General features: G+C 43.9%; 1 protein-coding gene across 1 annotated transcript in view; it reads left to right on the top strand.

Moving 5' to 3' along the window:
* Crkl (v-crk avian sarcoma virus CT10 oncogene homolog-like) overlaps positions 1-10,104 on the top strand; it is a 34,667-nt gene extending 24,563 nt beyond the window's left edge. The window contains exon 3 of the mRNA XM_013031497.1: positions 8,891-10,104. Coding sequence (XP_012886951.1) covers positions 8,891-9,025 — 135 coding nt within the window. The 3' untranslated portion in view covers positions 9,026-10,104. The remainder of the gene's footprint in view (positions 1-8,890) is intronic.
* The last annotated feature ends 1,317 nt before the right edge of the window (positions 10,105-11,421 follow it).

The following is an 11,421-nucleotide window of genomic DNA, read 5'->3' as shown; positions in this document are numbered from 1 at the left end:
GGGAAGGTGGCTCAGCGATAGAGTGCATGCCTTGCAAGCATGAGGCCCTGGGTTCGATTCCCCAGCACCACATAAACAAAAAAAGCCAGAAGTGGCGCTATGGCTCCAGTGGTAGAGTGCTAGCCTTGAGCTGAAGAGCTGAGGGACAGCGCCCAGACCCAGAGTTCAGGCCCCATGACCGGCAAAAAAAAAAAAATAATAATACCTGTAGTCAGAATTATATTCTGACACTGGAGAAGCAAGATGGTTAGGAAAATAGCATGGACCTATGTTTAAGTCCTTTTTATTTGTGTCCTTTTTATTTGTGTCCAGGTTACTTGAGTCTTCTGAGCCTAACCAAAAAAACAACCAGACTCAACCAGAATTGATGTCAGAGTTGGCACAAGACTTCATTGATTATGTATTCATGTAGCTAACATGAAACTAGCAGTGTGACTACGAGGATGAGTTGGGATGGTGGTATAAGTAACTGTTGGTCTAGGAAGGCTGCCTAGTGGAGGTCATCTTGACAAGAATTTTTTTTTGGGGGGGGTGGGTCTTGTCATGGGTCCTGAACTCTGGGTCTGGGCGCTGTCCCTCAGCTCTTCAGCTCAGGGCTAGCGCTCTACCACTTGAGCCACAGTGCCACTTCCTGCTTGCTTATGTGGTGCTGAGGAATCGAACCCAGGGCCTCATGCATGCAAGGCAAGCGCTCTACCACTGAGCCACCTTCCCAGCCCATCTTGACAAGAATTTTGAGGGATGAGTAAGTAGAAGGTAGCTGGGTAAAATATCAGAAGAATTTGCATGAAGGAGATTGACTCCGCTGTAATGGTAGGTAGGTGAGTAGTTGAACATACTTGGTGGCATATCTGGCCCAAGCAAAAGTGGCAAGAGGCAAAATAGGGGAAGTAGCTTTTTGTTGTATCACAGGAGTTAAGCTGAGGAGATGAAAAAAAAATTTACATTACCTTCATTTTAGGCATGAAGTAGTTGTATAAAGAGATTACAAGTCTGTAAGTCAGATTATGACTATAATTCATCTTGATCAATGTCATCTCTTCCATCATTCTCCCCCATTTTCCCCTCTTTGTCCCTCCTCTTCTTATGTAGTTCAATTACATAAAGTACATTGACTATAATAACTACATTTTCTTCCCTTTCCTCCATTCATGTGCCTTTCCTCATTGCCTGCTCCCTAACATGTTTCTGCTTCCTGGTATTCATTTTGGTAAACAGTTCTTAGTTGTTCAAGAGTTACACCATTGGACTCTCTCTCTTCCAAGTGTACTTTAATTAGTTTTTTGGGGTGTATATGCATAAAACCCTGTGTATGTTAGTGTGTCTGTATTTAGACTTCATTTAACGTAATTTTTTCTAGGTCCATCTATTTCCCTGCAAATGGATGGGATAAATAAAATTCCATTGTATATACATATATTTTTTTTTTTGGATCCGGTCGTGGGGCCTGAACTCTGGGCCTTGGTGCTGTCCCTCAGCTCTTCAGCTCAAGGCTAGCGCTCTACCATTTGAGCCACAGCGCCACTTCCGGCTTTTTTCTTTTTGCTTATATGGTGCTGAGGAATCAAACCCAGGCCTCATGCATGCATGGCAAGCGTTCTACCACTGAGCCACCTTCCCAACCCCTACATACCACATTTTCTTGATCCACTCATCCTTTGTTGGGTATTTTGTTTGTTTAATTGTTTGGAAATACTGGGGTTTAAACTCTGTATCCATACTTGCTAGGCAGGCACACTGCCATTTGAGCCCTTTTTGTTTTAGTTATATTTCAGGTAGTGTTTTGCAGAGCAGTCTCAGGCAACAGTCCCCCTGTCTATGGCCTCCTGTATAGTTAGTATTGCAGGTGTTTACTGACATACCCATTTTGTTTATTTATTTATTTTTGGCTTAGTCTGGCCTTGAACCATGATCTTCTTGATCTTCTAACTTTTCTTCTTTCAGGGCCTGAGTGCTGTCCCTGAGCCTCTTTGTGCTCAAGGCTAGTGCTCTACCACTTGAGCCACAGCACCACTTCCAGCTTTTTAACATAGTTTATTAGACATAAGAGTCTCCCTGGGTGCGGGTGGCTCACACCTGTAATCCTAGCTACTCAGAAGGCTGAGATCTAAGGATCACGGTTCAAAGCTAGCCCGAGGAGCAAAGGCGAGAGAGACTCTTATCTCCAATTAATGCAGTTCAAAGCCAGCCAGCATACAAAAGTTTGTGAGACCTTTTTTTTTTTTTTTTTTGGTCAGTCATGGGGCTTGAACTCAGGGCCTGGGCGCTGTTCCTGAGCTCTTTCACTCAAGGCTGTACTCTACCACTTTGAGCCATAGCTTCACTTCCATTTTTCTGGTGGTTAATTGGAAATAAGAGTCTCATGGGGACTTTTCTGCCTGGGCTGGCTTTGAACTGTGATTCTCAGATTTCAGTCTCCGGAGTAGCTAGGATTGCAGGTGTAAGCCACTAGCACCCAGCTTTGTGAAACTGTTATCCCAGTTAACTAGCAAAAAGCTGGGAATGGCAATGTGACTCAAAGTAGTAGAGCATTAACCTTGAGCACAAAAGCTCAGGGACATTGCGGAGCCCTAAGTTTAAGCCCCAAAACCAGCAAAAAGAAAGTACATTACTTTTTAGAAAGGTTCTCTTTTATCTTTTCAAGTAGTTTGAATTACAGGCACTGCCAACATGCCTGGAAGGTTCTTTTTTTTCCCTCTAACATTCCTTCTAGCATATCATGTTATTGGACATGAATCAGAAATAATTATTTGTAAAGGAAGGGTGTGTGTGTCTGCATGTGTGTGCGCATGCCCGCGCACACGCTCACGCTACTCCTGGACCTACAGGTCCACATTAACAGTGGCATGAGCCACTGACACCTGGCTATTTTTTCTTTTTTAATTAAATGAAAAGACTTGGAAATTGGGGCTTTACTGGTTTCAGGCAAGGTCATTTTTCCAGTCTTCTAGATATGGTAATTGCTGGGCTTCACTATTTTTTGTTTTTTAATCCTGCTCTATGGAACAAATGCTCCCAGCCTCATTTTATACATTTAGAATTGGAAGTTTGAAGCCGGGCACTGGTAACCTGTAATCCTAGCTACTCAGGAGGTTGAGGTTTGGGTGGTTTGAAACAACCCAAGCAAGAAAGGCTGTGAGATTCTTTTTCTTTTTTTTGGTTGGTCGTGGGGCTTCTACTCTGGGCTTGGGTGCTGTCATTATGCTCTTCAGCTCAAAGCTAGCACTCTATGGCCTGAATCACAGCACCACTTCCAGTTTTCTGGTGGATTATTGGAGATAAGAGTCTCACGGACTTTCCTGCCCAGGCTGGCTTTGAACCTGGATCCTAGATCTCAGCCTCCTGAGTAGCTAGTATTACAGGTGTGAGCCACCAGCACCTGGCTTTTTTTTTTTTTTAAACAGTTTTGGGGCTGACAGCCTAAGTGCTGTCCCCAAGCTGCTTTTGCTCAAGGCAAGTGCTCTACCACTGAGCACAGCACCACTTCTGGCTTTTGGGGTAATTTGGGGTAAAAAATCTCATGGAGTGGGGCTGGGAAGGTGGCTCAGTGGTAGAGCGCTTGCCTTGCATGCTTGAGGCCCTGGGTTCGATTCCTCAGCACCACATAAGCAAAAAGAAAAAAGCAGGAAGTGTCGCTGTGGCTAAAGTGGTAGAGCGCTAGCCTTGAGCTGAAGAGCTGAGGGACAGCGCCCAGGCCCAGAGTTCAGGCCCCACGACCGGACCCCAAAAAAAAGAAAATCTCATGGAGTATTCCTGCCCAGGCTGGCTTCAAACTGAGCTCCTTAGATCTCAGCCTATTGAGTAGCTTGGATTGCAGGCATGAGCCACCTGCGCCTAGCTAATAAAAAACTTCTTAATCTGGGTGCTAGTGGCTCATCTGTAATCCTAGCTACGTGGGTGGCTGATATCTGAGGATCACTTTTCCATGCCAACCTGGACAGAAAAGTCCATGAGATTCACATAGTGTAGAGTATTAGCCTTGAGCAAAAGGTAATAAGCCCCAGTATTTCACATGTGCACGCGCGCACGGACACACACACACACACAGTTCTTTTTTTCTTTAAAGGTATAGAAGCTCCTTTTGGGGGGGGGAGGGGGCGGTTGGTTGTGGGGCTTGAACTTGGGGCCTGGGTGCTGTCCCTGAGCTCTTTTTCTCAAGACTAGCACTCTGCCACTTTGAACCACAGCTCCACTTCCACATTTCTTGTGGTTAATTTGAGGTAAAGGTCTCATAGACTTTCTTGCCCCAGCTGGCTTTGTTTCTTTCTTTCTTTCTTTTTTTTTGGGGGGGGGGTCCGGTCGTGGGGCTTGAACTCTGCCCCTGGGTGCTGTCCCTCAGCTCTTCAGCTCAAGGCTAGCACTCTACCACTTGAGCCACAGCGCCACTTCCGGCTTTTTTTCTTTTTGCTTATGTGGTACTGGGGAATCGAACCTAGGGCCTCATGCGTGCAAGGCAAGCGCTCTACCACTGAGCCACCTTCCCAGCCCCTCTTTTTTTTTTTTTTCTTTCTGTGTGTGTGTGTTGGTACTGAAGCTTGAACTCATACTCTTGCTTAGCTTTTTTCCTTAAAGTTAACACTGTACCACTGAGTTACACCTCTGTTTTGAGCTTTTTTCAAGATGGTTGGAGATAAGAATCTGGAATTTGCCCTGGCTAGCTTTGAACTGGGATCCTCAGATCTCAGCCTCCTGAGTAACTAGGATTATAGGCATGAGCCACCAGTGCCCAGCCTGGAAGGACGTTTTGGTCAGATTAATGAGTGCTACCAAATGTGCCTGCCCTAGAAAAAAGTTGCCAGACAAACCTCTTGGCTCTATTAAAAATGGTCTGATGCACAAGTGAGCATTCTTCTGTTCCAGATGTTGAATCCATACATGGTTTTAAAATCTAAATTGATAGCAGATACTGACTTTGGGAGTGACTATCTTCTGGGGATAATAGCTTCCTGGACTGAGCTGCTGCTATTAGTCTATTTTACTTTATTTTATTTTAGTCAGTCATGGGGCTTGAACTCTGGGCCTCAGTGCTGTCTCTTAGCTCTTCAGCTGAAGGCTAACACTCTACTACTTGAGCCACAGTGCCACTTCCAGTTTTTTCTGTTTATGTGGTGCTGAGGAGTCTTACCCAGGGCCTCATATATACAAGGCAAGCATATTACCACTGAGCCACCTTCTCAGCCCTCCATGTATCATTTCTCTATTTTGGTCTAGTGCCTTTTCTTCATGATCACAGCAGAGAGATCCAGCCCAAGGTAATTCCTAAAAGGCAAAAATGAAGTGTTAGTGTTAAGTGACTTCTCTTCTTCCTAGGCTGCTCTTAGATTCACCTCTGTAAGTTCAAGTTTCTTCTGTGGAGGAAATCACTTCTTACTCAAGTTTACTACAATATTAATTCAGTACTGGTTTTCTGCCACTTGCTACTTTTTGTAGTATATTGTTATCTGCCAAGACTATACTGTGGATTGTTGTCTAACTTGCAAAAAAGATGGAAATTCCTAGAGGATAAGAATTGACCTACCAGGTACCGGTGGCACATGCCTGATAATAATCCTAGCTCCTCCGGAGGCTGAGATTTGAAGATCGAAGTTTGAAGCCAGTCCAGGCAGTAAAGTCTGTGAGACTCTTACCTCCAGTTAACCACCAGAAAACCAGTCTATACAGTGACTCAAAGTAGAACACTAGCCTTAAGTGAACAGCATCCAGGACCTGAATTCAACCCCACAACCAACAACAACAACAAGATTGAAAACCCATTAGTTAATGCAGTGCCATGTTTCTCCATGCCACTCCCAACTTTTCCCTAGAAACCAGAGGCAGCAGTGATGAAGTAGGGATTGGACTCCACTTAGGGATTTTACAAGTAACAACCTCTCATGTACTTCCCGAGCCTTTTGGCCTACAGTCCTGTATATGTTTTATTTTATTTATTTATTTTTTTTGTCGGTCGTGGGGCTTGAACTCTGGGCCTGGGCGCTGTCCCTCAGCTCTTCAGCTCAAGGCGAGCGCTCTACCACTTGAGCTACAGCGCCACTTCCGGTTTTCTGGTGGTTTATTGGAGATAAGAGTCTCACGGTGTCTCCTGCCCGGGCTGGCTTTGAACTGTGATCCTCAGATCTCAGCCTCCTGAGTAGCTAGGATTACAGGTGTGGGCCACCAGCGCCCGGCAGTCCTGTATATGTTTACTTATTCTAAGAACCTTCCAAAGACAGAAGGAAACTGAGACTTAGAGCAGTTACTTCAGTCATGTAGCCAGTTTATTGTTCTAACACAATCCAAAGTTTACAGCATGAACTTTTGCTATCTCATACCTTTTAGGGTTGTTATGTGTACTGTTACCAGGGCTGGATCTTAGTACCTCACACTCTCACTTTGCTTGCTTACTCACTTGCTGGTTTTCTGCCACTTGAGCCACACATTTACCCTGGCTTTTTGCTGGTTAATTGGAAGTGGAATCTTGAGGACTTTTCTGCTGGGGCTGAATTCAAACCATGATTTTCTAATCTCAGCCTCCTGAGCAGCTAGGGTTACAGGCATGGGTAACCTGTATTCAACACATGCCTGTTTTTATTTTTTATTTTTTTTTAATGCAGTTTCTTCATGTAACCCAGGCTGGCCTCAAACGCATTATCCTCTTGCCTCAGCCTTTCCACTACTGGAAATATGGTTGTGTACCATCACATGATTTCCTATGTATCTGTTTTATATAGTCCAATTAGGTGGTCAAGAGGTTATAAACTTTTGCCTATATTTTTGTCTTATTTATATTCTAACTACACAATATAGAGCATAGCCCAGGGCTCTGAGCTAAACTAATAACTCCATTGCAGTTGTTACAGCTGCCTTCATGTGCTGATGGGCTATAAAGTGTTTTTGTTTTTTATTTTTGTTTTTGCCAGTCCTGGGACTTGAACTCAGGGCCTGGATGGCTATCCTTGAGCCTCTTTGTGCTAGCGTACTTGAGCCACAGCACCACTTCCAGGTTTTTTGGAGTAGATTTTTGGAGTCATGGGGACTTTTCTGTCCAGGCTGGCTTGGAACTACAATCCTCAGATCTCAGCCTCTTGAGTAGCTAAGATTACAGGTGTGAGCCACCACCACCTGCTTATGTGAAGTTTTATAAGGAAGTTTGATAGTCTTTAGGACTTGTTTGGCTTTGTTCAGGGACTTAAATTTCTTCAAGTGAAAAAACTGAGGTCCAGGGTTTCTTAATACCAATTTGTAGTATGTTTCAAGCAAAAGCCTGGAATGTGAGTTTTAACATCTTTGGGATGGAGGGTCAGTTATGAGTCCTGAACTTGGCCTGGGCACTGTCTTTGAGTTCTCTTTTTTTTTTTTTTTTGTTAGTCATGGGGCTTGAACTCTGGGCCTGGGCGCTGTCCCTCAGCTCTTCAGCTCAAGGCTAGCGCTATACCGCTTGAGCCACAATGCCACTTCCGGCTTTCTTTTTTTTCTGCTTATGTGGTGCTGAGGAATGGAACCCAGGGCCTCAGGCATGCAAGGCAAGCCCTCTACCACTGAGCCACCTTCCCAGCCCACTTCTGTTTTTTGTTTTTGTTTTGTTTTGTTTTGTTTTTTGGTTGGGGCTTGAACTCTGGGCCTAGGTGCTGTCCCTCAGCTATTCAGCTTAAGGCTAGCACTGTACCCTTCTGTTTTTCTGTGGTTTATTGGAGATAAAGAGTCTCATGGACTTTGCTGCTTAGGCTGGCTTTGAACCATGATTACCATATCTCGGCCTCCAGAGTAGCTAGGATTAAAAGTGTGAACCACCAGCACCCGGCTTGTCACAGATTTTTCTGTCCAAGCTGTCTTTAAGCCTCAACCTTCATATCTCAGCCTTCTGAGTAGCTGTGATATAGCAGGTTTGAGCCACCAGTACCAATACTTTGTATCCCACTGCTGTATCCCCAGTATTGGGATTATAGGCTTGTATCACTATATCCAACTTCCTCCCATCTTTTTTTTTTGCCAGTCCTGGGGCTTGAAGTCAGGGCCTGGGCACTGTCCCTGAGCTGCTTTTGTTCAAGGCAGCACTCTACTACTACTTGAGCCACAACAGCACTTCCAGCCCTGACAATTGTTTAAGTCAAATCATATCATATAAAAAGATGGGAGTGGGCTGAGAATGTGGCTTAGTGGTAGAGTGCTTGCCTAGCATGTATGAAGCCCTGGGTTGGATTAATCAGTACCATATAAACAGAAAAAGCCATAAGTGGCCCTGCAATTCAAGTGGTAAAACACTAGCCTTGAGCAAAAGAAGCTCAAGGACAGTTCCCAGGCCCTGAGTTCAAGCCCCGGGACTGGCACACACACACACACGTACACACACACACAATTATCAAGAGTCAAGTGTTCATCTCTACTATCAGCTTAGTACCCAATGTGTGTGTGCTCAGAAACTACTTTTCTTGGCATTCATTCTTGCCAACTGAGAAGTACACTAGGTATATTGGTAACACTCTGTGTCTTTGGCACAACTTGATTTTTAGATATAAGCATAAGCACTGTGAAAAAATGTATGGGTCTTGAAAAAAAATAAGTTTATTTGGATTCCATAGTGCTGGTGATTTAATATAAACTTGGGGGAGGGGGTACTGCTCGTGGGGCTTGAACTCAGCCTAAGTACTGTCTCTGAGCTTTTTCAAAGGCTCAGGGCTACTAGCTCTCTACCACTTTAACCCACAGCACCACTTCTAGTTTTCTGGTGGTTAATTGGAGATAAGAATGTCACAGACTTTCCTGCCTGTGCAGGCTTTGAACCACAATCCTCAGATCTTAGCCTCAGCCTCTGAGTAGCTAAGATTACAGGCATGAGCCACTGGCACCTGCCTAATATAAACATTTTTTTTTCTTTTTTCAGCACTAACTTTCTCTTCTTTCTTCTTCCCTACAGGTGGGTGACATTGTGAAAGTCACAAGAATGAATATAAATGGCCAGTGGGAAGGTGAAGTGAATGGGCGTAAAGGGCTTTTCCCTTTTACCCATGTCAAAATCATTGACCCTCAAAACCCAGATGAGAACGAGTGATTGCTGTTGCCTTGTTCCCTGCTGCTTCATCATTCTGCCTGTCATAGTCTCCTTTGAAGTGGGAAAGTGTTCTCTCTCATAGGGAAGTTACACTGCATTGCTGACCGAAGTCCAGCTTTCTGCAGACTGGCGGTCTCTCATACACATTTGGAATGCACACAGTGGCTGCCTCCTGGCATTTGTATCATAGTAGTCTTGTTGAAGAGTAGCCAATTTTAGAGTTCTTTTGAATCATAAACTGGAAATACTGGTGGAAGCACACAAGTGGAGAGAAGTAGACATGGAACGTCTTCTCATCACTGCCCTGTTTGTACTTGGGACTGGTTCTGTCATTTCTGTCATAGAAAAGCTTGAGGCCATGGTGAGATCCTGCGTGTTGCTGTTCCACAAAGCAGTGGCTCCACTGCCAACTTGTTTTTCTGTGGACAACAGGAAGTGAACTTTAAGAGAGAATTCTGTCCTGAAACCCCCAAATCTGGCTCTCCTTTTGTTTTCTTTTGGTTTGGTTTTGGAAGACTAATTAGTTAGACTTGTGTCTTGAACAGATTTTTAAGTAGCGGGTTGGATTTTTTGTGATAGTCCAAGGAATAATATGTGCCTCTGAGCTTCTAACTAGAAGCTGCTGTAACTAAAGGAATATGAAGAGAACAACCCTGAAGTGGAGGCATTTATTAGTCTTGGTTGCCAACAGTACCTTGTTTTGCCACATAGCAAACAACACAAACACACACAATCAGTAGTCATGGTGTGCCATGCTGGGTACACAGCCTCTTGGATTACTTTGTTCCCAAAAGCATCAGAATGGACGATGATTTGGGGAAACCTCTGCTTACTTTGTTCACCAGTGATAGGAGCAATGAAGGGTGGATCACTTAACCAGTTTTCTGACAGCTTTTCTGTGAAAGCATCCCTTTAAGGACTTATATTTCCTTAAAAATGGAAGTGGTTCATAGAATTACTGGGTTCACCAAAGTGTCACTATATTGCATTATCAAATTCTACTCATTAGCCGGTCACTGGTGGTTCATGCTTGTAATGTTAGCTACCCAGAAGGCTAGATCTGGGGATCACAATTCAAAGCCAGCCAGGACAGAAAAGGTCTGTGAGACTTATCTCTAGTTAATCACCAGAAAACCAGAAGTAGTGGTGTGGCTCAGAGTGGTAGAGTGCTAGCCTTGAGCCAAAGAGCTCAGAGACATTGCCCAAGGCCCAAGTTCAAGTCCCAGGATTGACAAAAAAAATAAAAATTGATTAATTCATTAATTCTACTCATTGAAACCAACTCATGAATCTCCTTGCCCAGGCCAACCTTCCCCAGGCTGCCAGAAAAATATGTCTGTTGCTGCCTCCACAGTCTTAAGCATCTGTGATGGTCCTAAGCAAAGGAAATAGTAGCTATGGAATTTGGTTCATGCACTTGAGTTCTAGACTAATATTATAGTGACTAGGGGAAACCCTAAAACAAGTTACTGTTAACCATTTGTAGGTTTGTTGATGTTTAAGTGTTTTCTTGTTAGCTAAAAGAGATCTATTTATATAAGTCCATTGGTGCAAATATGTGACTAGTCCCTCAATCCCTCAAGTCTGGACCCAGCAGACTCATTTTGGAATCTTTATGCAGTGCAATCTGCTCATCTGAACCCTGACATCAAGCTTCTACTCAGAGTGAATACAGCAGACCTAGAAATGTAGCAGTGACCGAGTGAATAGCTCTAGCATTTACAAAGCACCTGTTGTTGTTAACTATGGCACTTTCTCTGGAGGTTCTTGGATTGTTTTTTTTTAAAGGTTTAGAGCAATATATTGTAGTGACATAACCAGCAAAATACCTATTACATTACTTTTTCCATTACTTTTATTGATTTCCTTTTACGTCACTATTCCACTAAGCTGATGACTGCCATATTTACAGAATCTTGAGTGTACCTGTGACAAAATAATCATTGAAAAAAAACCACTGTCTACAGCTTTCCTGAAACAAAGTTATAGATCAGCTTTCCTTAAGCAGAGTGAAGTGCAGTCACACCCTGCACAACACTGTTCCTTGCAGTTACCATTTTTGTTTTGGCTAGGTCTGCTGAGTTGAAGGTTTGTTCTGAATTCAGGCTCAGCCTAGAGCCCCCAAGTGGGAAGAGTCTCTAAGCCGTACCACAAACAGTATGTGCCTTTCAGACAGTGACCTGCTTCAGCCCTGCCCTAATTGCTTCCTGCAAGTGAGTGGAATGCCTAGCAGAAGGTGAATATGTACACAGACTCTGAATCCTTGGTTTTGTTTTGGTTTTTACTGGGGATTGAACCCCAGCCTCACATGCAAGGCATGAAACCATCTCTCTTAGTTTCTCAAGCTGGCTCTAAAGCTTCTGCTGGGGTTACAAGGCATTTGCCACCATGCCTGG

The sequence above is a fragment of the Dipodomys ordii genome, unplaced genomic scaffold, assembly GCF_000151885.1.
Source record: "Dipodomys ordii isolate 6190 unplaced genomic scaffold, Dord_2.0 Scaffold141, whole genome shotgun sequence".
Lineage (NCBI taxonomy): Eukaryota > Metazoa > Chordata > Mammalia > Rodentia > Heteromyidae > Dipodomys > Dipodomys ordii.
The sequence above is the reverse complement of the archived record's forward strand: the minus strand, read 5'-3'. Positions and strand labels throughout refer to the sequence as shown.